We start from the raw sequence: 25801 nt of genomic DNA on the forward strand, positions 1-25801 counted from the left end.
TACCTCATTGGGCTAATGTATGCATTAAACAGGAAAGTAGCTAGAGTAAGGCCAGAAACTAGCCAGACAGCAGATTACATGTGTTTTCTCCATTTCTCTCTGCTCCCCTCCCCTCTTCACTCCCCTCGCAAGAGCCCTGTGAGGTAGGCTATGCAGGTATTTTCTCTGTTTTACAGATAACTGACATCAAGGGTGTTACACAACCAGTTAGTGTCAGAGCCAAGTTCAGGGTTTTTTCTGTGGTGTCAGAAAACCTTCGTGAGCAGCCAGTGTGTGCAGTAGCATCTTCTGACGTGTCTGAGGTCTCTCACTGCAGAACTTAGCTTAGTTCTTAACATCCTTGGCTCCCATGGGGCTTCTGCAGCCCAGCCTTCCAAAATGCATTTTTAAGCCAGACGCTAATAACTGTAGCTCATATTCATCAGCTGCTCTCACTCTCTCTCCTGGGCCTTTTGTTGAGACTTCACAGGCTTAATGGAATGAGTTTCTTTAGCTAGAAAGCAGAATCATGAAGGATCCCCAGAAGGAGGTCAGAGGACATCAGTGTTTTAAGAGCATGGCTCAGGCATAGCGACCTCCAGCTAGTCTTAGTCTGCTCCAGACACAACCTTTTGGGTCCCTTGAAAGTGGCTTTCTGTCAGGCTTCTTCTGGGACGATACCAAGAGCATGGCAAGTGAAAGAAACCTCTGGAACTGGACTGCCCAAATTCAGATCTGGGCTTCACTCCCAATCACAGTGACCTTGGGCACGCCATGAACCCCAGAACCTTAGTTTCTTCAACTATAAAATGAGGATAACAGAAGTACTGACCTCATAGGGTTTGTGTGATGATTAAATGAGATGGTGCATGCACAGTGCTTGGAACCGTGGCTGACACGTGGTAGTTACTTGCTCAATAACTGTGAGTTGCTGCGGTGGTGGTGGTGGTTACTCCTTCTCACATCGTGGAAGACTTAAACCAGCATTTTCTTCCTACTGAGAAAAGTCACTGTGTTGTTTCTTTTTAACTGTGGTACTGAAGGTCTTGGTTTTTCATGGATATTTTCCAGTCAGCCTTTCACAATCTCCATCTCCAACCTCACACCCTCTCTTCCCTTAGAGCTGGTCATTCCAAAGCCATTACTACTCTAAGCGAAATCTCCTTATGAGATGTCCTGTGAGGTGTTTCTCTCCTCTCTCCAGGCCGCTTAGCAACATACCTGCTTATTTTGTTATTTCATTACCTAGTTCATTATTAGCTGTGGCCTCTTGAGGGTTTTGAGGCATCAGGAAATCAGGGTATGTGAGAGTCAGGTTCTGTCTGAGAACAAACTGTGTTGTGGGTGGGAATTTTAGGAAAGGTGTTTTCTGTTTAGGGGAGGCAGGGGGTGGCGAAGAGGAATGGCTTCACTCCCATCTCTGTAGCCAAGGTTTCATTTTAGGCAAAAGCATTAAATACAAAGGACCTCTAGTTGGAAGTAGCTTAGGTAGTGGCAAAAGGGCTGAGAGAGGCCTGTAACAGACGGAGCATAAGATTTGGCCGTGAGGCCGAGGGCCGGCAGGGAGAAAAGAGGGAGATGCGGTCTCATTCCACTCATCCTGCTCCCCCTCTCCCTGTGCCCCCCTTGCAAGTTACAGAAGTGTCAGTCGAAGGCTCCTAGAATGCAGAAGAGGCAAATGCTCACGTTGCAGAATTATGCCAGGTGTCCCATGCCTCTCACAAATTAGGTTTGACGTTCTCGTGTGTTAGTGTGGGAGGTCCGTTAGGAAAGGAAGCGTTGGGATTTTGACTTCAGGACCTTATTTATTGTGGAGAAGAAGTGAACAAGCAGAGCTCGGTCTTCTCTGACTGTCCCTGTCTTCGTATATGATTTGGAAAGTTGCATATGCAGTGTTCCCAGGAACCCAGCCTTCAGGTGGCAGCAGATCATGGTGGTTTCCCTGTGTCGAAGCTCGATGCGCTGGTTAAGAGTTCTCTGGATCCTGAAAGCCCTGGTTGTTTCCTTCCTTCCAGCGGATGGAATTATGGCTCTCACTTCCACCCGGCCTCTGAGTCACTGAGCTGTGAAATGTGCGGGCGCACCGTTAGCCCGGCGTCTCTCTCCCTGGGGCTCTCCTAGAGCATCAGGACCTCATTTTCCACTGGATTTACTTTAATGCTGAGTGTCACAAGGTCATTTCCAGGGTTGTCACTGTTTATTCCTCTAATGTTTAGCTACAGTTTAATTTTCAGCTTTTTACTGTACTTCATTACATGAGAAGAAAGAAATTTGCACCAGCAGATCGTATCAAATGTGTTTCTCTTTCTCTTCCAATTAGAAAATGGTTCCTAATCAGTTCTATGCTGGTGGGTTAGATTTTCCACTGGATTCCCTTTACTGCTCAGTGTTACCAGTCTGCTGGCTTAGATGGTCTGGGAAGAGTGCTTTATGTTTATGGATTTGCCAAACTGAGATTGTGTTCAAATTTTGTTGGTCCCACTTTTATACGTGACACTGATTTGGCAAATCAGTTTCTCTGTACAGCATCTTAGTCTGAGTCTGTTACTTCTCTTCAGGGTACCATGAATCTTTGTGACAGTGCCTCTAGTTGGTTGCCCTAGTTTGCTTCTGATTATGCAACGAAAGCCATGATTAGTTTCAGTAAACATTACTATCTTACTTGAAACTTTCATGCCCCAGATCCCTGTTATCTCATGGTGCCCACATCTTCCCTAGATGGTAGAGCGTACCCAAGTGGCATTGCCCTTTGATACATCAGGACATAGACTCAAAGGAGCAGTGTAAACTGCTCCAGTCATACAGGGAACTGTAACAGGGTTGGAGCTCAGGTTTCCTGATTCTCAGCCCATGTTCGTTCTTCCAGATACTTCTCTTGGGAGTACAGTTGTCCCTTGATATCCACAGGGGATGGGTTTCAGGGGCCGCAACAGATACCAAAATCCTCAGATGCTAAAGTCCCTTACATAAAATGGCCTCGTATTTGCATATAAGCTACGCACATCCTCCCATATACTTTAAATCATCTCTAGATTACTTACAATAGCTAATGTAGTGTAAATGCTATGTAAATAGTTGTTATACTGTATTGTTTAGGGAATAATGACCAGAAAAAAAAGTCTGTATGTATTCAGTACAGATGCAGTCATCATAGGCCTTTCGACCAAGGTTGGTTGAATCCGCAGGTACAGAACCCATGGACAAGGAGGGCCGGCTATACACAGTCGCAGTAATGGCTGCCATTTATTGAACACCACGTAGGTGTCAGGCCCAGACATAACCTCTAATCCTCCCAACAATTCTGCAAAGTAGAGTTTTACAGATAGAGAAGCTGAGACTGAGAGAAGTGAAATAACTTGGCCAGAGCCACCTAGCTAGGCATCGCAGAATCCAGATGGAGCCCAGGTCTGTCAGAGCCGTGCCCTGTGCTCTTCTTACTGCTTTGCAGAGGGCTTATGAATGCTCCAGTGAAGGTCCAAGTATGAAGGAGAAAATCTGCCTGCTCGCCCTTCCCATCCCTTCATCCATTCCATCAGCAGATAATTATTCCACAGCTGCTCTGTGCTGAGCATAGTGCTGGGTGCCGGAGAGCAAGAGGGACAGAGGCCCTGTCCTCAGGGAGCTCTCCCTCCACTCTCCCCGTTCTCTCTCTTCTGCAGCAGCCACCCGTCCTTTCATTGCCAGGTTTGCCATTGTTGTCTGCACTGTGCCCTGATGTCTCCTTTCTCTCCACTTCAGTGGCCACGTTAGGAATAGGCACACACGACCAGTATGCTGTGTGGACTGGCTGTGTCCAGGGCCTGCGAGGCCCTCTTCTTCGTAACTCAGTGAGAACTTAGAGTGTCTGCGCATTCACTGCGTGCTCGACACACATGACCTTCCTGCTCAGAAAGAAGAGGTAACTGCCTCAGATTGTGGTGCCAAGATGGTGACACCAGAGTTTGGCTTAGGCGCACTGACTCTGGAGCACAGGCTCTCGCCCACCAGCCGCTGCAGTGTCACAGGCCGTGGGGAAGTAGGCGTGCCCCAGCAGCAGGCCTCGGTCACACCAAATGGAGGGCTCTGCACCAGGAAGTGCCAGGGCAGCCACAGAAAGAGGCTTTTAACCACAAGTCCCACTGGTTTGGTAAATTTTCCTACCTTCTTAAAAGGGTTGCTACTTATGTTTTCTGATATTTTAAAAAATAATCCTTTCCCCAGAAGTGAATTAAATAAAATAAAATAGACACTTCACTGAGACAAAGGACAAACATGCCAGAAATGACAGTACAAAGACTCTTTCCAAAGTGCAAGTTCGTGAAAATAGGAAGACAAATGCCGGTGATTTCACACTGGGCCACGTGCCTGCTCTCCTACCGAAAATGGGCAGCTCAGAGTAAACCAGGATAGAGATTATTCGGCAAAGGTCTGTTGAACATTTGCTGGTGTAGAGCAGTGGGAAGAGAAGGATGAATAAGCTCCGGTTCGGACAGTCGAGGGGTTCACAGTCTAACAGGGGAGGCAGACAAACACGATTACACTGCTGAGGGCAACAGGGCGGTGATGGACGGGCCGTGTGGAAGCTCGTCTGTTGACAGGACTGGGCACTCAGCAGAGGCATTCTGAGAGGGGCCAGAGCTGAGACGTCCACGCCTCATGATGTTCAAGAGCGTATCTGGACCCAAAGATGTAATTTCAGGGACATTTTGATGGTTTGTGTAGATAATGGGAGAGCATGTTTCAGGCAAGCCCTGTCCTGGCACATAAGCAATCTATGTTTATTATCCCTCAGTAACCTCTTAGCTTTGCTCATCAGCACTGGGGAAGGTGAAATCTTTTTGTGGGGTTTTAATGTCCCAAAATCTGCAAGACATTAAACCCCTCTTGACTTACTCATCTTTGTCCCCCAAGGCCTATTATCGGCATGGTCAGGGCCCTGGATGTATTTGTTGAACCCCAGAACTGGGTCCCAGTTCACGAGGAGGTGACAGGACAGGAGCTTGCGTAGGCAGGACATAAACCAGCTCAACAGGCTTTTGTGGACAAGCTGCCTTCTCCCTCCCCTCATTCTTGCTCCATCCCACTTTTTGAGCCGCAGAACCAGGGAAAAGCGTACAGAAATCCTCAGCTTAGTGATTTATTAGTCATTCCCTGAATGCTTCCTTTTTAAAAATACTCTGTCTTATTCCAGGAAGGATTTTAAGACAGGTGAGCGTCTCCTAGGTCCTAGGCACGTCTACAAATAGCTCTCCCATTTCACCTCAGATGACTCGTATGCAGATGCTTTTCCACAGAGACAGTATGGCCCGGCCAAGAATAGGGCATCTCCGTCCTGCAGTGACTTGGCTTCCAGAGACTCCCAGGGCAGTCCAGCAGCGGCTCCTTAGTTCTGTCCCTGCTTGCCCAGGATGGTGGCTGTGTCATAAGAGAGGACCTGTCACCTTGGGTTATTTCACACCCATGGGACAAGCACATTTTTCAATTTCTGAAGGATGTCATTGTTGGAAAATCCCCCTCTTGGTATGTCCAAGGAGTTTAGGGCCTAGAGGAGGAATAAGATCACAGCAAGCCCAGAGCTCAGTGCCACCCCTGCACACTGGGCTTCTCATGTTTGAAATCATGGGTCTGCGTGTGTGTGTGTGTGTGTGTGTGGATACATACACACGTTTGTACATATGTTTGTGCATGCTTACCTATTGTTACTCCAGGTTCTCTCCCAGCAGAGGGGGACTAGGGATTACAAGGTAGAGGCCCTGGTTATGACCCTTCATTGGTTGTGAATGTTTGTTTCATACTGGGTAAGTTTCCTAGCCTTCTCTTCCACAGTCCTGTTCACTTATTTAGTAAAATAGTTGTAGGGCTGCAATTCAGTATGATTGAAAATAACCATGTGGCAGCAACATTTATTTATCTTATTAAATTTTCCTATTATATCCCAGGGTTGCTAAGATGCATGTGAACTCCATGAATGTTGAAAACAACGTACCTAATTGGGACAACTTAGAAAAAAAGTGTGTCCTGTTGCCGTTAGGACTCAGTAGGGACAGGCGGTCCCATGGCCCTGGGCTGTTCTGCAGTACACATCAGCACCTTGCTGCTCAAAGTGCAGACGGAGGACCAGCATTCACAGCATCCGCTGGGAGTGGGTTAGAAACGCAGAGCCTCAGACCCCACCCCAGGCCTTCTAAGCAGAATCTGCCCTCTAACAGGTTCTCTCACTGATCCTTACGCACATTAAAGTTTGAGAGGCACTGGATCAGAAAACATGGGTTTGCCCATCATCTGAGACTTCTGCACTTTCTGCCTTGGTGAGCAAACTCCCAGGGGCTGGAGCCGTCTATTCTGTGCCTAGAATAGACTCGTGTGCTGTGTAGTCTTTCCTGGGGGTGAAAGTGTGATTCTATTTTTAACACTAGCATTTTCCACTTACGGTCGGACATGACCTTCACTTTCCCAAAATGATTTGCGTTGGCTTCCAAAATACCTCCAATAGGATGAAATAAATAACTGAAGAAATCTAGATTTTAAAAAACTATGTGGAAAATAATATAAAACTGGGTTTTAGTAACACACATAAATGTTTGCACAAAGTCCTATGCAGTTGCTAATTCTATGTAGCCGACCCTTAGCTCTGAGTTCGCTAGTGAGAAAAGCAAAAAAGAAAACACAATTAGTAACAAGTCTACACAATCAGCAACTGCGTCCAAGACAGTTTTTCTCAGCACAGGGTCTGATGGGAATTTCCTCAGTGGATCATCATAAGTGGCCTGTACCATCTGCATTTCCGTAACAAGTCCAATAGTACACTTCACGAGGGTTTTTTCTTACAGTAGCCCTTCAAGGCAAAGCGCTGTTTTATGGAAGTACTTCTATAAGGAGAGACCTTTTCTTGTTCTGCTGCTTTGTCATTTGCTAACGCGGCCTTTTCAGCCTTCTTTTTAATTAATCTGCCTTAACTGCCCCAGTGCCACCTCACCTCATCCGTTCCCGACTTGTTTCCATTGTTAAACCGGTCCCAGAGTAACCAGGGAACGAGCACAGGTGAGAGCAGGGTGGCTGGTCCCTCGTCCTGCGGACCGTGGGGGTGGCGGCCCCACAGCCAAGGTTTGGAGTGGCCGGTGAAAGGCATGTAGCATCCTTGTGCTTAACCTGCCCTGCTCCCCAGTCTAGCCAGTGGTACTAGAGGGATTAGGAAAATCAGGTGGCAGGACCATGATGTCCAGTGTTAAGTCTCTCGAAGGCAATTATATTTTTTCTCTTTTTGCTTTGTTTGAGGTAGGTTTGTATTATTTCTCAAACCTTCAGATCATCTCCAGCCTGGAACTCCCCTGTGGGTCTTACTTAGTATCCCTAGGGAGTGTGACATTCCACACTCTCACCCTCTCCAACAATATGATCGTTTTTCCTACCAAATTATATTGAGAAGAAATGTTTTTTAAAAAGTGTGAAGGCAAGTTTAAACATTGTCAGGTTAGAGAAGGAGGCTCCCTGTGTCTGGCAGGCCCAGAGACGCCAGTCTAACAGAAGGAAAGTGGGGCCCCTGTGGGTCTGCCCTCTTCTCTTTCTGGCTGCTGTTTGGGATCATACTGCCTGCTCAGGATTCCTCTCAAGCTGCCTTCACCATCCCCACATCACTGACAGCATCAAGAACTGAGGTGCCTGTGTCCTGGGCTGGTCTCTGAAGCCTTGACGTTATCTTTGGGGCACCACTGTTGGATCCCAGAAGCCTATGAGATGTGAGCCGCCTCCTTATTGACAGCTGATTTCTAGGGGGTTTTTTTTTGGTGAGGAAGATTCACTCTGACCTAACATCCATTGCCATTCTTCTTCTTTTTGCTTGAGGAAGATTAGTCCCGAGCTAACATCTGTGCCAGTCTTCCTCTATTTTTTATATGTGGGTCACCACCACAGCGTGGCTTGATGAATGGTGTAGGTCTGCAGCCAGCCGGGATCCAAACCCATGAACCTGGGGCTGCCGAAGCAGAGTGTGCCAGACTTAACCACCACACCCTGGGGCCAGCCTCTGCTTTCTGGATCTTAAAGCAAGTCCTTCTCATCTGATTGGGAGATGAAGCTGTGAGGTAACTTCCTGCTCAGCTAGCAGGATCTCCTTCAAGGGCAGTGCTTGTTTCCGTTCTCTCTTAGCTCTTAGTAGGTTTTTCCCCCTAAGCATAGTGAAAATTTTGAGGAAAAGAAGGAAAGTCCTTCCCGCAAGGCAAATTTACAGCTTTTTCAAGTTTAAATCCTTTGGGGGGTTGGGAGGAAATAGACCTGACCGTACCTTTCTCATCGAGTGATTTCGAGGACTTGATGAGCGCATCCATGGAAAGCACTTAGCGCACAGGGCTTGGCTCATAGAAATGCTCAGTACGTGTAACTATGATTAGTGGTATTATTTTCTCTTTGCCTCCCCTGCTCACCCACTCCGTTTCCCTGTTCCTCAATTTCTTCCACATCCTGGACACAGACATTTGTTTTCATCACTGTTTTGGTGGCTGTTCCTGCAAGGACTTTCCTGTAAACAGAACATGTCTTCAAACCAGCTTTTGCTGCTCCCTTCAATCCCACAGCCCTCGCTCGGCCCACCTAGATGCGTGCTTGTTTCGACACCCAGATCTTTCGTCACTGAAACACTTGTGAAGTCAACATTTAACTAAGGGGATCTCTAAATTGTAGTAATAAAAGCTGGCATCTACTGAGCCCTTTCGGGGTATTAGGTTAAAGGCTCTTTAAATATGTATCTCATCTAATTTAATTTTCAGTAACCTCTTAGGGAAGCATTATCCTCTCACTTAGAGGTGAGGCAGTTGAGGCTCAGAGAAGTGACTTGCCGAAGGTCACACAGCAGGTTAGTGTCAGAACTGGCATTCCAGTTCACCTGTGGCTCCTGCACCAGGATCCCATTTCTTCTCTCTGGCTCTGAGTTAGATCAGATCCACTGAGAGCAGAACCACAGTACTGGCGTGTTCCACCACAATAACAGGTGGAACAAAACGAGACTATTGTAGAAGCAAGTTAGACTTCCTCTCTTCCAAAAAGCAGCAGATTAAAACTGCATCCCCAGAGGTGGCTACCAGCCTTATGAGGAGACAGGGGAATGACGTGATTTTTCATTTATAATGCATCCCCACTCCCACCACCAAGAAGGGGCATCTTTGCTGGCATGGTCAGTGATGGATGTGGAATGCAAGGCTGGGTGGAGCTAAACTGCTCTGCATAGATCCCTCTGCAGAGAGGGACCGAGAAGCCCTAAAGGAAGCTCGTGAGTGTGAGAAGTTTAGAGACCACGTTGAGGAAAGGGTCCATGAGAGGTCAACCTGGGCTGATACCAAGGGACTTGAGAGGGACGTGCCCATTTCTAATTCATGTTCAGTAAAATTTCTCTCCCCACTCGCTGGCAGCGTGGATTCTCTTCAGAGGAATGAGGGAAGCACGCCATCCTGTTTCACCGTTGGCCAAGTGCAGAGGTTGCTTGTGCGAGTTACTAACCGTGCCGTTTTTTATTTCTCAGGCAACCTCAGAGCCTGTTCTGGATCCACAGCAAATCCAAGCATTTGATCAGCTTTGCCATCTCTACCGAGCAAGTTCCAGGGTAATGTCTGCATGGTGGTTTACATTTTTATTTCCCTATTTCTAATTACTGTTGTGGAAACACAGTGTCCTCAAGTCCTTACTCCAGCCTCCTCCTCAGTCTGTAAAGTGACCTGGCATCCCTGATATGGCCACGTGGAGCCCTACGAGGAAGTGAAAAGATATCTGTCCCTCACCTCCCACGGGCTGTGAGGACACAGGAGGGCATCTGTCTGTACTGCCTCTGGAGAGAGCAGGCATATGCCTAACCCCTCATCTGGAGGCCTTTGTTTATACTGATGACTGCCGGATCGGCCCTCAGCCCCAGACCCTGCTGGACACCTGCAGTGGCTGAATTTGTTTTGCCCATGAAAGACAAATGCTAAATTATAGTGGCTTAACCAAGGTAGAAGTGTAAACGCAGGCATCCCAGGGCACCTTCCATGAACCTCTCTCCAGGTTCCTTCAGTCTTTTGGCTTGGCCATCCTCAACATATGGCTTATACTCACATGGTTCAGCATGGTTGCTCCAGCTCCAACCATCATATCTGCATTCTGGCTAGCAAAGTGGAGGAAAAGGAGGAAGACTGTCAGCCCTCTAGTTAAAGACAGTTCCTAAAAATTAAATGCACCACTGCCACTTACCTCCATTGTCCAGACCTTAGAGACATAACTACGCCTAACTGCAATGGAGACTGGGAAAACTGGTCTTTATTCCAAAAGGCCATGGGCTAAAACTCGTGGTATCCTGTAACTGTAGGAGAAGAGTACAGACATGGCGGGCAACTAGCAGTCATGCCACAGTATCGATAGGTCTGGGTGCCCCACAGGCACTTCAGAAGTGTACTCATTAACTTGCGTGACCTGTTCTTCCTTGCCTGGGGCCTGTTTCTGGCTGGCACCTTCTGCCATCCAGTCACCCAGAGCAGCACCCTGGGCTCATCCCTCCCATTCCATCCACTCACTAGGGAGACCCCTACATACTACATCTCTGTGTTTTTCTTCCCCTCCCGCCTCCAACTCACAGAGGCCACTGCAGGTCTTCTGTCCCTTCTCTGTGCTGCTGCCTGGGTGCCCTCTTAAAACCCAAATGTCATGTTAGCCCCTTGCTTAAAACACTTTCCTGGATCTCCATCAGTGGAAGGAGGAGTCCAAACTCTACCACCGTCTCCACTCCGCAGGTCATACCCACATCCCAGCGAGGCCAGGTTTGTTCCCAGAGCTTGCCTTGAGCTTGCACAGGTGCTTACGGGCTCTGCTGCTGTGCCTGGGCCCCCTTCTCCCACTCCGCATTCTTAGGCAGACACCTGCTCGGTTGCTTGGCAGCCAGAGGGAAAATGGTGCTCTCTTTGAGAGTTTGTCTGGGCAGAGGTTTTTATTCCGGGAGACTTCTCTAGGGGTCTCCTGAATGTAGTCCAGCAGCTTTATGGAACTGGCATTGCCTCCATCCTTTCCCAGCCTCGGCCAACCTTTGCCCCAGGAGTTGGGCTTCTGGGCCTTCGGAGGAAGTTCTGCTGCATCAGAATGGCGAGCCTTTATTCAGGACTTATCAATTTCCAGATCACTAAGTTACAGAAGTAGAACACAAAAATCTCTCTGTTCTTGGGAAATAGAAAATATTTTTTTGTGGTTGATCTTTCTACCTCACAGTGTCCGAACGTGAAAGAACTTGGAGTTTACGTGGCATCTGTTCATGGCATTGTATGTAATAGTTCTTGTGGAGAACTTCACAGGCTCCTGGGCAGCTGAGAGGATTACAGAAGACAGGCAGTGGCACGAGGTGGGGCTCGAGCAGAGAAGGGACATCTCCTTGTAACCTGCTCGGGTGACAGTGGAGGTCCCTGGCAGGACTGCTTGAGCGAGTATACCTCCTCTGTGTCCTTGGCCAGCTAAGTAACTTTCAGTCAAAGCTTCTGAGCCAGTGTTATGAGTTGTGAATTGGACCACAGACATGTCTCCGAGCTAGGGCTGCATTATTTTAGATGAATTGGTACTTTGAACTTAGGGGTCTTCAGATGTCTCCCCAGTTACCACAGGCACTGATAGTGAGTTTTCAACAGAAGTGACAAATGGACGCATGTGAACTTTGTCCCATTATTGCCTGAGTGAAGGGAGGACCCTTCCCAGAGGTCGGAGGACAACTAGAAGGCAGAGTTCCTGGCAGAGTAGGTGGGTAGGGAACAGGTAACAGACTAGTTGTCTTCAGGGAAGGCAGAACCTTAGGCAGCTCGGCTGAGCGGAAGTTGCCACACAGACTAGCCCTCACCACTGGGTGACTTGGGGGAACTTACTTCTTAGGGCTCTGGGTTTTTTACCCAGAGGGTTTTTGTGGAGGATTAGAAATAAGAGACGTGTAAAGGACCTGGCATAGTGCCTGGCCCCTGAGGGGCACTCCCTACAGTGACCTGGGGCCGTGAGAAGCACCTGCGGGCTTCAGGCCTTGAGCCCAGCACAGACAGGACTGCCTGCCATGTTTGTGGCCCAGTTCTCACGCTGCCCTCTCCAGGTGAAGGGCCTCAGTTGGCTGTGGAAGTCATCTCTTCTCAAACCATCAAGAGCATCTCGAGGGCCAGGCTGTCAGGCTCCTACTTGTGGAGAGAGCCTCTTTGAGGAAGAAGAGATGGCCCCTCTGAGTGGCAGAGCCTGGTTTCCTGAGGAGCTGGCATTAACCTTTCCTCCTGCCACTCTTTCTCCTTGGCGAGTCTTCAGACCCGAGCCACTAACGGAGTGAGGGCTTTGCTGGTGTCACTGGTGGAAACAGGGAAGCTGGGAGCAGGGCAGACTCTTAGAGGAGAAGGTAGAGTCTCTGAGTTTCCCGCGGAGCTGCTGAGTTTGAAGGGGCAGCTGGGCATCCATTTGGAGCCATCCAGGTTACAGAAGAGAGAGGTGAGCCAGTGATCATAACTCTGGGTCCCTCAGCCTGAGGAGAACTCACCGAGAGGGAGGGTGTGGAATGAGGTGAGCAGAGAGTGGAGAAGCCCAGCTCAGGGCCTGTGCGCAGAGAGGGAGAGGAGGCCACAGGGTCACGCACCCCCGGGAGAAGGAGGACTCAGTGAGAAGGAGGGTCAGCATCGGACAGCTTTCCACTGTCAGAGAGCATCACGGTTTGATGTGCCCATGGCCTTACCCAGTCCGGTCTCATCATGACCAAAGGAGGAAATTTAGGCCCTAAAAGATGAAGCGAACTTGCCCAAAGTCACATTACTTGTTTGTGAGATGCAGACCTGGGATCCAAAGCCAGTTTGTATACTCTCGCCACCGTGCAGCACTGTCCCTCATGTGTTCGAAGTGGAGGAATTCAGGCTCCGCCACCTCTGTTCCACATCCCTCCCATCCCCACCCACACTCACCCCTGCCCCACAAGCCTTGGTTAACGTGTGTCCCCTCCTTTGCAGCTGGCTCTCCTTACAGAACTCTCCCAGAATCGCAGCAGCGAGAGCTACAGGCCGTTCAGTAGCTCCCAGAGTGGCCCGGCTTTCAACAGCATCTTCCAGAATGAGAACTTCCAGCTGCAGCTCATTCCCCCGCCTGTGACGGAGGACTGAAGCCTCTCTGGGGCCTGGCCCCACGGCCCCTGCTCTGAGCAGAGTTCGGAGGTGGGCTTCTGCACTAGGCCTTCCCCACGGCCGCCACTCCCCGGGGAGCCCCCTCCTCCACGGTGTGGCTGCAGCCGCAGGGCCCCAGACTGGTGGGTTTTGTTTTGCTCATTAAGCGCAGGAAAGTCATACCTCTGTCCAGCTTTTTAAGAAAATGCGCTTTGCCCATTAGGACATTTTCCTGTTTCCCCTGAAGCCTAGAGAATAGGTAGAGCCCACTCTGTCTCCTCCAGCTGGTGGGTAACACGGAGGGACTTCAACTTCTGTCACCGTTAGGAACAGGGGGCAGCGGTCAGCCAGGCTGCAGTGTCACTGAAACCTGCTTTGGAGGGAGCGAAGGACCTGCGGGGCTAGGGCACCTCCCTTTTGATGTGTTTATGTTAAAATCCATTCGAGTGTAAGTTTTTCCCTTTCTAACAATAAATGCCTCTGCGTTTAAGTTCTGCAGGCCTGCTGGCTGGCTGTCCAGCTCTCAGTCTGTCAAGTCATAAAGGACATTTAGAACCCTTGTCGCCACAAGTCCGTTTCATTAGCTCAAAGTCAAGGACTCTGATTGTGGCAACCCTACCTTTATTCAAATTGGCGGCTCCCTTGCAGGCTCCATTCAGAGCAGCCAGCCCCCCAGGTGCTCCCATGACAGGCACTAGGCCCCCAGAGCAGTATTATTGCATTTCTTGGCCCTGGGACTTTGAACGTCATTGAACCAACAAGCACAGGAGGTCACCACACGCAGAGGCGAGGCTCCCACCTCACAGGCTGACGGGCTCCAGCCCATCACTTCCCTTGGGGATGACCAGACTCTCGTGGACTGGCTTACACCATCCAAGCCCACAGGAAATAGATGTGTAAGCCTGATGCAAATACACTGACTTTTAATGGAAAATAGATCCTGCTTCTGCCACATACTAGCTGTGATCCTGAGCAAGTCACTTAATTTCTCTAAGCTTCAGTTTCTCATAAAATAAACCCATTGTGAAGACTGCATGAGACAGTACTTGTAAGCATTTAGCACCGTGCAGGCACATGGCAAACACCCCTGAAATGCTAGCCGAGCTTTTATTACGCAACTCCTCCAAGACCTGGCGGCTTGGGCTGCTGCCTCCTGATGGAAGCGGGTGGAGGTCAAAGTAGGGGAGGTGGTTGACCAATAAGTGATCCGCAGTTGGGTGCCAGTGGCAGCTGTGTGGGAGAGTCTCCACCCCGTTCTACAGATGAGAAAGGTGAGGCTCAGACATGATAGATACTTTAACCAAGGAAACACTCTCAAGAAGTGGCAGAGCGGGCGTGTGAACTCGGAGCTGTGATTCCAGAGCCACTGATGCTGCCTCCCCAAATCATGTATCAGAAGGTTTCTTAATGAGCCTAAAATTAAGACCAGAGGAGCTTGATATTCTCAACGCAAAACCTGGCGACTGCCCTTCTTCACTGTGTAGTCTAAAGAGCCAAGGCAGTTTACTGAGTGTCAGACCCTGTTCAAATCCGGGCCAGTAAACACCAACTAATTCCTCTTCTCCAGCGCCTGTCCTGTCTTGTCAGACCCCAGGAGTCACAGCACCATGGAATAAGTTAGAGCATCTTCTATTCAGGTCATGCCTTCCTAAGAGTATACTCTGGAGGGGTTTGGAGAGCCCTCTGTCACCTCAGGGTAGATGAGTGCTGGGCAGGCCTGAGCTGAGCCCCGGTCCCTGCCATCTGGAAGCCATTGTCCCTGTCCCCTCTCGTGGCACTTAGCACATGTTCTGCTCTGCAGTGATATCTGGTCCCGCTTCCAAGCAGGTCCTTAAGGGCAAAGACTTATCTGGAAGTATTTCTAGACTCAGCAACAGAAGCAGTTCTGCTGACATCGCCGTGGAGCTCGTTGAAGGGAATGGGGGAGCTCCCAGGATCAAGGAGCTGGCAGCTCTGAGCACCCCGCTCCAGCTGTTTTTCTAGGTCACATGCTCACCCCTTGGCTGTGACAGGTGGTAAGAGGCAGGATCTGGGGGAGGGAGAGTCCAGAGACACATCAGCTACCATTTGGGGAGGGCAGGGGCCTGGTCTGAACGGTCTCCTCCCATGCCGCCCCCCAAGGGAAGGGAGAGATGATCCTCTGAAAGGACATCAGGGACCTCATGGGAGAGGGAGAGGATTCTGGTCGAGCAAACGCAGCAGCGTCCGTCACAGCTTTGGTTCTCCTTTGTACCTGGCAAACAGGAAATGTCTGAATGGACACCGTCTGTGTCCCACCTGAAAATGGGTCCTCTCAGCTCCCAGCTCCAGCTGAAGGCCGCCCCATCTCCCATCGCCCTTTTCACTCTTTATTTGCCCCTCCCTCCTGCCATGGGCCGCCAGGGCTGGAGTCTCACCCAGTTCTCCAAGTGGCAGAATGGACTGTTGGAAAGAGCCCTGGGCTCAGATCGGGAGCCCAGGGTTCTCAGCACAGACCCACCCCAGGCTCACTTGTGAGCGGAGGAGGGCTGTTTACTCTTCTGAAAAATGAAGATGATGAAAGCAGTCTGCTCCATCTACACAGCAAAGGTCCAGGTGCCGTGTGGGAAGATGCTTTACAAAGGGAACATATTACCAACCAGAGCCTGCCGTGGGGAGAGGGGCAGGGGAGGTGTTTGTGGAAGAGGAGAGCCGACAGGGGCCTCATCAATGATGAATGCTGCAGTGAATAAATAATTCAGAGCTCTGGAAATCCTTTTAGAAGCGGTGTTTCCACTCGGCTCTGCCTGCTGAAATGCTTTTCCAGAGGGGCGGCTCCAGGATCAGATGCCTGTGACGTGCCCAGAGATGCAAGAAAGGCCGCCTGGTATGTCGTCCTCTGGGCAGCCCAGGGCCGAGTCCGGGCCCCCAGGGAGTCCGGGCACCGCTGAGCTCCGAGAGGGCGGCGCTGGCTCATGAGAGGGTTCATCCCAGCGGCCCCTCCTCTCTGGGGTGTCCGTGGCCATCTTTCTGCCACCAGCTTCCTCCACACCCTGATACTCTCTGGAGGCTCCCCCAGCTCCCCGAGGACAACTGCTGTTTGCCTCACCTTGTTTCCAGGCTTGGGTGTCTTCCTGTCTGTCTCCATCACTCCTGAGGGCAGCATTGTGTTCTCTCCAGTCTTGTGTCCTCCATAGCACAGTACTTAAAAAGGAATAGTATCACCATCTTTTCTTTAAAGTCACTATTTTTTTTAAGTAAACTTTTTATGGACGGAAATGCTCACAAACCATGTGTACAGCTGGATTAATTCACAAAGCAAATACACCTATATAACCAGCACCTAGATCAAGCAAATAGGAATGACAGACACCACAAGGGTCCCCTAAATTCACTGTTCTTCACACTCCCCAAGTTAACCACTATCCTCACTTCTAACAGTATGGGTAGCTCTGCCTGTTTGGGACTTCATATAAATAAATGACATTATGTACTCTGTGGGGAGTAGCTTCTTTCACTCCAATTATGTTTACGAGATTTATCCATGTTAGTCGTTCTCACTACTGAATAGTATTCTGTATGAATGTACCATGATTTATTCTATTATTACTGGGCATTTGGGTTATTTCTAGTACTGCCTATTACCATTCCTCTTCCTGTCTTTTAGTGAACATGTGTATGCATTTCTGTTGGGTACAAACTGAGGAATGATTTTGCAGGGTCAAAGGGTGGATGTAATTAACACTTTTTTAATATATGCCCGCTTGCATGAATGAATGAATGTCTGTCTACAGCTTTGGAGGGCTATGGGATAGATAAGATGGGAGACGGTGCACACCGTCCTCTGCACAGTCCCTTCCCGAGCTTGGCTCCTAGTGCACGGGCCCCGACATCCGCCTCCTGCCCCACCCGGGGACAGCTGGCTCAGGAGGCTGGCAGGATGTGCTGTGAAGCTGCTGGTGGGCCTGGGCCTCCACGTCACACCGGCACTTCTCCATAACTGAGTGAAGCCAGTAGCCCCAGTTCCTACCTGACATCTGTTCCCTCAGAAGTCGGTACTGCATCCATCTCGAAGGTCAGTATCTGGTCCTAATAATCTTAGGGGGCCATGTCCCCGTCCCTAGCAAACTCAAGGACCGCATGGTTGCCAAACGTGGCCTCTTTCTCCAGAAGAACGAGTTGGCCTATCATCCTTCAACACTCCCGCAATCCACCCTCACCTCCACTTGAGATGGTGATTTCAACTCCCTCCCTTCATCTTCCCCATTGCTGACCTCTCCATGACCCCATAATTCCCTTTCTGAGTGGCTATATCGGACATAACGAGGGGTCCAGGTGATTTCCTACTTGATTCAAGAACACATCACAGCCCCAGGAATTCACAGCCTCCCTGTGACTCTTGGATATGTTGATCATGGGTGAGAAGAAGTCCTTTGGGGCATAATTGACCCCTTCAGGACCCCATATACTCTGAAAGGACCCAAGTGAATTCTAGTTGGACCCACTGATCTTATGCTGACCTCTTGGTGACCTGTCCAGAGGGGCCCACCGTGGGGCCTCACATTCATCCAGGGCTGTGGGTTCCTTGGGAAACCCAAACCCCTGGTGTCTCCCCATCTACTCAGTGCAGCCCCTAAATCATGCTAGAGTCACCTTTCATTATTCTGAGTCCCAGGTAAAACAGGCTGTCTGGATCCCTGTGCAAATCCCACCCAGGCCTCGGTGAGCGTACCCTCCAGACACAGCACAGTCCCCCCATCCTGGGTCTTCCCAAGGGCTCCTGGCCTGACTGTGTGGCCTCTTAGAGTGGTGCTGCAGCTAGACTGTGAAGGCTTTTCTAGCTGTGCCTACATTTGCTTTGTGAGTTTTGGCATCATCATTCACACAGGCAGATTCTAAACGTGAGGGCAGAAACTCAGCCCTTTGTCCACTGCATGGGGCCCTGGGTAAGGCAGATGTCAGATGTTCACAGCCGGTTCATGGGTCAGGGTCTACACAGTCCCCTGCAGTAGACTGGCCCCAGGAGGTGAGTCCAAGGCCGGTGATGATTGAGGACAGGCCGTAGTTGAGGAAGCAGTTGGCATCAAAGGCTCCACCCATTGGGGCTAGGAAGGGGAGGAGGCAGAAGCAGCTGATACGGAAAGCGCTGAGATCCGAGGCGAATTCCCAAGAGCGTTCTTAGATCTAGGGTCACACCTAAGCACAACGCAGCACCTGGGTCTCGTCTGGGTCTCTGGCCAGACCCAGGACCAAGCCAAGGCGAGCTGGGCACAAAGCCAGAGAGACGACAACAAGGGCAACATCAGGTGATGCCCAGAGGGCTAAGCTAAGCTGTGCCTCCTCAGTGCTCCACCTAGAGCCAGGGCCCAGCTCAGTCTGGGGTGGGCCTGGCTGTGTGAGGAGAGAGAAGGTGCGGCAGAGGACAGGGCACAGGCCGGAGCAGGAGCAGGGCAGGGTCTGACTGCTCAGGCTCAGGAAGTGAGGGAGCTGGATCTGGAGTCGGCAGAAGTTTGGCGCTCTGCCCTGCTACTCACTAACTTACCTTTTTAGAGTTGCTTTAGCTCTTGTTTGCTTCAGCCATAAACCCACGAAATTATCCCGCCCTGCCTACTCCGCAGAGCTGCTGGGCACAGCAGATTCCTTGACAGCTGGGGAAATGCCCTGTGAGTCCCCACTCAGACGCTGTGGTGCTTTGCTGATCCGTGATGCTGCGCTGTCATCATCTGCAGTGACACTCCAGATCTCTTTCTCGGGATAAATCATCTGGGGTTTTACACTAGGTGACAGACTAGGTGTCACAGAGGCCTACGGTGTCCCACCAGAGCCCAGACTTTCTGACCTCCCATCTCCAAATTCACATGCAGCGCGTTGGACACGCATGCCCCAGTCCAGCCCTCAGTCTCATCCAGCAGGTGCGTGAGCGGCGCCCCACTTCCATCCCACACACTCAGCAGTCGGGCTTGGCCTGCACTTGCTGTCCGAGGACTCACCCTCCTCACAACAGCTTACTGGGTTTGTTCCTAATTATAAAAGTACTATCAATTCATTTTAGAAAACCAGGAAAATCCAAAAAAGCCAACAGCAGCATACCATTAATATCTAGGCATATTTATTTCGCCTTGCTTTTCACTTGTATTTCCATCAAATTTCCCTTTCCACCTGGTTCCTGAAGAATTCCATCTGACCCCTGATCGCCCCTCCTTGAGCCCGACTGCAGCCAGCCTGAGTCCTGAGTCCCATCTTGCCTGCTTCGTCTGCACAGAACTGGACGGCACCCCGAGCAGTAAAGGCGTTTCCAGTTCCCGGTGATGGAATTTAATGAGGAGGAAACGCTAAATCCAAGTTTACTGCAGAATCAAGTGTGTGTCATCAGCATTTGTAAGAGGCTACAAGGAGATGCCTTCTAGAACTTGGCAATAATGTAAATTAGTAGAATGCACACACAGTAGAAGAGATTAGCTGTCTGCAAGAGTCACTTTAAAAGACAGGTTATCTTTGGTGAAGGCAGAAAGTGCTGGCCTAGACTGCTAGTCAAGACGTGATTAAACATGGAAGCAGCAATGGCCTAATCAAAGCACTGAGGTATTCAAAGATGGAATTGCGTGTGTTGGGGGGAGGTCTGTGTGGACACAGAAAAGGGGAGGCAGCCTGTCGGTGTTTTTCCCACTCTGCCTGGAGAGCAGCCACTCTGGGTGCACCATGAGCCACCAAGCTGTGGGAGGGTGTTCGCTGGGTTCGGGATGGCTATGCAACACCCTCCGCTCTCCTCCGAGGCTCTCTGAGCAGCCTCTTGACTCAGCCTCCAAGTCAGGGAGGGAGTGAAAGGGCTGCAAGAGTGAGCAACGCTGGCAAGGGGCCCAGAGGGTGAGCCTAGAGCCAAACGCAGCGGGCCTACCTCCTGACTCCCACTCATACAGGCTGTGCTCTCTGGGCCAAAACGGCCACCTCTTGAACTCCTTTCCTGATTTGTGAAACGGGGATGCTGAAATCTCGCTCGGAGGGCTGCTGTGAGCACTACTCGTAGAAAGTAGTAAGGTAGGAACTGAGCTGTCATCATTAATATTAACAATGGCATTATTACTATTACTGATAAAAAAATTTATTTAGCAGTCCCTAGGGAGGTTATTCAATAAAAGCCAACCCAAAAGTAGTTCTTTTTCTGGGTGCTGAAGTAAAAAACTGAGCTCCTGGATTGGCTATGCTGAGGTTGGTCCCTGGGCCTTGGGGACCACATGACTGCACCCCAAGGTCCTGCGGTTAGAACTGTCTTACGTGGCATCTATGAACCACGTGCAAAGCTTGTAGCTTTGTGTGAAATAAATACTGTTTGTGGGGTAACGTAAGTTTTATTTGTGTAAACCTAACATAGCCAACAGAAAAGTTCTTATTACAAACGTTTCTGGGAGTTATGAGCAGGGACCATGAGTGTATATGACGGATAACATCATTTACCTGCACTTCATAAAGTTTTTGTAAAGTTTAGACAGGGTAACGACGTAAACTGCTTCTCTCCTGGCACAAATAAGCACTCCGTATAAATGTTTCACACTGCGCAAATGTGGGGTTTTGTTTTTGTTTAGCTCACACTGTGTTGTTATTTAAATCAGACAGAACCTCTCCAAAGGGGGGCCGGGGGAGACAACACTCCAGACTCCAAAATATCAGATTTGTGCTGGTACAAAAGAAAAAAATCACGTTTATTTTACAAGGTAGTATTTTCCTAAAGTATTACATAAGGGAAAGTTGAGCTGTCTGTAGGAAAACAATATAATTTTAGGAAATTACAGAAAAGTCAACATTGTGCTTAAAACCGTAAAGTAGACAGGTTTTAAAAACAGTGCAGGAAGTGAATGTTGGACGATATGAACAGCCGTAGACAGTGTCTGTGAAGATGCCGGTCTGGAAACTTCTAGTGACGATCTGCCCTCAGACTGGTTCAGCCTCTGGAGAGAGCCCCGCTTCAATCTGAACAGAAAACAGAACTGGAGCGCTAACAGAAACACTGCTGTTTCCTAATACAGTCACCTCTCAATTACCCAAACAATGAAAGGGAGCAGCGACATATAAAATTTTTTTTAAGGTAGATAATTCCAAAATTAATTTTGAGAAGTGCCCTTGTACTTATGTCTGGATGTGAGAAATGTGACACCCCCGGAATTCGCAGCACTGATGAAGTGAGCAGAACCCCCAACTTCCTGCTCCCCTCCTCCTCCATGACCACATACGACTTACTAAAAAGCCTGAATGCAACTGGCCGCCTTAATTCTGGCTCACGCCGCCTCTGGAGAGAAGCGTAGGAAAGAAAACTGCGAAAATTTTGTTTTCCTCATAATAAAAAGCCAAAACATGTCAATAAAATTTTGCAAACAAGACGGAATAATCAAGAGCTGACTATATAAATAGTATTTTAACTCGTGCTTTTTTGTTGCCTAGAAGTATTCATACTGCCAAACATACCTGGGTGTTCTGACAGCTTTCTGACTTACCTGGTGGCATCCTGTTACCCAAATACAGAAATCTGCGTAAAAGGTGTTTGTTACGATCGGTCCCAAAAGAACTGCAATGTTTCAAACAGGCCAGGAAGTGGAGATTAAGAAAGAAAACCACCACCTCCGAAAGAGAACCAAATCAAACCCAAGAGGCACGTCAGGACAAGGACTCCACGGTTTGTTCTGGTTTGGGGCTGCGGTGCTGTATTACCTGGAACTCCAAGTCTTCCCTTTCCAGGAAAGCAACTGTTTTTCTGCAGGATTTTCATCAAATTCCCATTTCAAATCTTGAAAATTACACAGTAAAAAATACCTAGATTTGATTGTAAAGCCTTATTTGTTAATGTACCAAGTAGTCATAACCACAAAAGCATTTTAATACTTTGTCATTTCTCAGCAAAGTTCTGAGCATATTTGAAACTTGAAAATTCTAAAGTAAATCTTGCCTAGATAAGAAAGCTAAATTCCACATAGCACTTAGTTTGTATTTTCTACTTAATAGCTTTTACAACAACTTTCAAAAAGTGGGAATGGGGCCAGGGTTCCACAAAGCCCAGGAAAGCAGTTTCTCCACCCACAGAGCCCCACCCTTGGCTCCAGTGAGCACACCGCCAGGTCCGAGTCATAAAGCTCTCATCTCGCTCAATGTGCAAGTGTTAACGCAGGCAATCTAACATGACTGTGTTCGATGTGTATAATACATGTTGCAGCCTAAACATTTTCTACAGTGCCTATAATTATGCTTATACAAATGAGCAGTATAATATCAGGATTACAGAAGATCTCTTTTACATAATATAGAACAGAACAGGCCTAGAATTTAAGTTGAAACTACACATTTTTATATCCTTATCAGTTGTTTTTGGAATGCAAGCATAAACAATTCTGGTTCAATCACATATGATTTTCAGGGAATTATTACTATTAACAGTGCTAGGACAAAGAAATTCTTGCTTGTGCTTATTTAGAAAGGCTATTCTGAGATCCAGGAGCATCTGATATTTAGAATCCAATGGAACATCTCCAATTCTATAAAATCGATAGTAGTAACTGAAGCTTAGTGAGTTTTTAATTATAAAGAGATTGTGCAAATATTTAAAGGGATTATCAACCATTATTAAATCCAAAAATTCCATTAAAATCATGGCCAATCAGAATGGCAGTTGAGGAGTTTAAAAATAGGAACCTAGGCCAAAGTTGTAGATATCACTGATAAGGGGCCCAGGCCTGAAACCGCCGGCTTCAGAATCCTGGCCCGTGACCACGTATTTCCATGGCTTTAGAGACCTGCTGGTCAGCTCCAATTAGTCTAGCAGGCGGGAAAGGGGGCCCAGAGTAGAGAACAGACAGGAACCCTGGAACCGTGTAGAGAAAGAAGACCTTCCGTGCACCCCCGGGGCGTAGTGAGCTCACTCACTGGGTGGGTGTGGACAGGGCGATGCCGGGCTGCAGGCTCGCTGGTGTCTGGCTCCCAAGCCTGCCTTCAGGGCCACTCAGTCACCGGGGCACTGTGAACCTCAGGGCTTGTCAGATGTCTGTCCCTAAGCCCCCTGGGCCGGGCCGGGCTGGCCAGGGAAGCCCCTCTCCGCACCCCCACCCCCACCTGCCCTCTCGGGTGCCCGCCCTGCTGTTCCTGGAGCTCCTCTCACCACCTTATTGGCTTGACTTGTGGAGTCTAGGTTTCAGTAAGCGAGAACTTTATGCTGCATTCCCATCTAGCACAGAGAGCTCTAACTAACACTGTTGTCAAAGGAATACACATACTCTGCTTTCTAAACCCTACGGATGTTTTGGCACCTAAACCTAACACCATTCTAGCCAATCACTTGAATTACACATAGGACTAGCAAAGCAGATTCCGCCGGTGTGAAAGATGCCAAATGGAGGCTTCAGGGAAGAACAACAGGCCGCTTCTGATTTCTTAAAATACGAACGAATGTGACACAGAAGAGACGTGCCACAATGCTGACAGAGCACGAGATAATGCACGAGAGCAGGCTCACGGGGACTTAGGACCTAAGAAATGCTTCTCTGTCTCCAACTTTGATGGTTCTAGTTTCATTAGGCCATATTTTAAATTTCCTGGATTCTTAACTATGCCTCAGAGAGAGGAGATTTGGAAAAATGGCAGATAACCAACTAACACAAGAACACCTGGTATAAATGGAGATTAGGAGTAGGATTCTGAAGAGAGCTAAATAAGAAAGAATTATTCACTATTTTGTGTGTGTGAGAAAAGAGAACGAGTGCAACAGATCATGAATATTACTGTAGTAAAAGTGAATGTATATTACACTAAATATTTTCTCCTGACTTAGCAGCAAACTATTTCAACTGCTTTTGCATTTGCATAAAAACTCCATGCATCATACTGAATTCTAATCCATTTCTCACCTAAGTCGTTCTAATGCTTCATACAACCAAATGAAGCAGAATTAACCAAACCTATTAGATTCATTCCTAATCCCTAAAGGACTCCTGTCTGTAGCATTTCCATGCTAACTAAAACTATCATTAATTTTTTTAAGACGTCAGATGTGGCTGCCTCCTAAATATAATACCTATATAACTTCCTAAAAGTTTTCCCCAGATTTGAAGGACAATTAAGAAAAGCAGGGAAATGTTGAGGAACCCACCCGACAGGCCAGCTCAAACGCTGCGCCACATCCCCCAGCTACAAGCTAAGTACCTCTCACCTCCCCTGGGTCCCAGAGCATCTGGGGACCGTAACCTGTATGTGTTATCTCCCCTGTTAGACTGCGGGTCCCTTCAAGTTGGGAGTCAGGTCTTATTCCTTCTGTATCCCCACAGCGCCCTACAGAGTGTAGGCGCTCAGCTGAAGCTGAGATGTCATCTTCTTAAATGAAGGCCTAGCTCAGCACAGGTCATGGAGGGCTGTGCAGACACTGGCCGTAAATAAGGGTTGAGCTGGCCTCCACTAACCTCCTAGAAGTAGGCTGAGGCAACACTGGCCCGGACCCATGCAGGTGGTGAGGAGAAAGGGAAAGAGAGAATGGCATCTACCAGTGTGCTCTGCCCCCTCAGGTGAGCTGACTCCCATATGGACCAGCAGGGTCGGGGCACCTGCCAGCAAAAGGCCAAAAGGAGTGCCAACGGTTCTCCTGTGAAGAACTGGCTATTTAGAAAACACTGTCTCCTTCACTCTGGGGAGCTCCTCAACCTGATCCATGATACTCTGTGATCATCGCTTCATCGCTTTCCAAGTCCCAGTGAAATTAAGGCTGGGTCACAATTCATGACACCAGATGCTACATAGAAAGGAAGTGAAGATACAAAAGAAAACCATTTATAAGAAAAAGAATGTCTTAGTTAGAAGACTAATTTAAGAGTGAAGCTAATCAGCAGCCCACTGATCGTCAGAGACGGGTAGAAATACCAACTGCACTGGAAAAAGATCCATCAGACACAAGTACAAAAGTTCCCCGTGGATCAAGGACACGCTTCCTGCCCGGACGCTCACACGGTCGTTTCTATCGTTTCAATCACCTCCAGATCAGACTGTGAGGGGGAGAGGAGGGTGCACTCGTCCGGTTCCCAGCTGCTCTCGGGACTGTAATCTTCCTCTGAACTCAGTTCTGCTCCTTCTTCTGTGTCCTCATCACACGATTCCACATAGTGAGCCCCGATCGCATTGATCCCAGAGTCCTCAGAACTTGAGGGAGAAGAGCAGTGATCTATTTTTGGTGTATTGCTCTCTTTTGAAATTAAGGCATCGTGTGCAGAGACCTCCTCAGGGCTCGTTTTGTGGGAATGTGGCGCCGGCTGCTTCTGCACATAACACATCTTCCCATTTATACATTTCACCTGATAGTTGTCAATAAAGAGGTCTGAGATCATACAGTACCTCGGTGAGTCAGGGGGCAGGGGAGGCTGGAAGACAGATGCAAATTTCAAAAAGTGTTCGGTGAGTGAGACTGAGATCTGAATGGTGTTCGTGGGTTCCCGAGGCTGTGCAGGAATCTCCGTGCTCGGGAGCTGCTCCACGGGGGTCATGGGCTGATACACGTATTTGCCTGTGGGGAACACACAAGGCGGCTGAAATCTAAGAGTATTACACGAACTACATTAACATAGCCGTAATGGTTTCTTTCTGAGGACTCACAACGTTTTAAAAAATATTTTAATAACATCTCAAAAGAAATGAGTAATAGAATCACTCAACACTGTTATAAAAAATTAAAAATAGAGCATGGTGCATAACATCATGTACCATTAACATTTTCATCTAAGAAACTCAACACACTTTAAAAATCTTAATTT

The 25801-nt window shown here is 48.7% G+C and overlaps 2 protein-coding genes across 21 annotated transcripts in view; one reads left to right on the forward strand and one right to left on the reverse strand.

The window, feature by feature from the left end:
- VPS8 (VPS8 subunit of CORVET complex) overlaps window positions 1-16529 on the forward strand; it is a 236071-nt gene extending 219542 nt beyond the window's left edge. For all 19 annotated transcript variants that reach the window (XM_001498654.4, XM_070243423.1, XM_070243433.1 and 16 more), the window contains 2 exons: window positions 9470-9550; window positions 12924-16529. In XM_001498654.4, coding sequence (XP_001498704.1) covers window positions 9470-9550; window positions 12924-13073 — 231 coding nt within the window. In that variant the 3' untranslated portion in view covers window positions 13074-16529. The remainder of the gene's footprint in view (window positions 1-9469; window positions 9551-12923) is intronic.
- Window positions 16530-20707: 4178 nt separating this feature from the next.
- Window positions 20708-25801, reverse strand: part of C19H3orf70 (chromosome 19 C3orf70 homolog) — an 80135-nt gene continuing 75041 nt past the window's right edge. For both annotated transcript variants that reach the window (XR_002801783.2, XM_023623459.2), the window contains one exon: window positions 20708-25554. Coding sequence is in view for 1 of the 2 variants with exons in the window: in XM_023623459.2 (XP_023479227.1) it covers window positions 24998-25554 (557 nt within the window). In the remaining variant the exon portion in view is untranslated. The remainder of the gene's footprint in view (window positions 25555-25801) is intronic.

This window comes from Equus caballus, chromosome 19 (assembly GCF_041296265.1).
Source record: "Equus caballus isolate H_3958 breed thoroughbred chromosome 19, TB-T2T, whole genome shotgun sequence".
Lineage (NCBI taxonomy): Eukaryota > Metazoa > Chordata > Mammalia > Perissodactyla > Equidae > Equus > Equus caballus.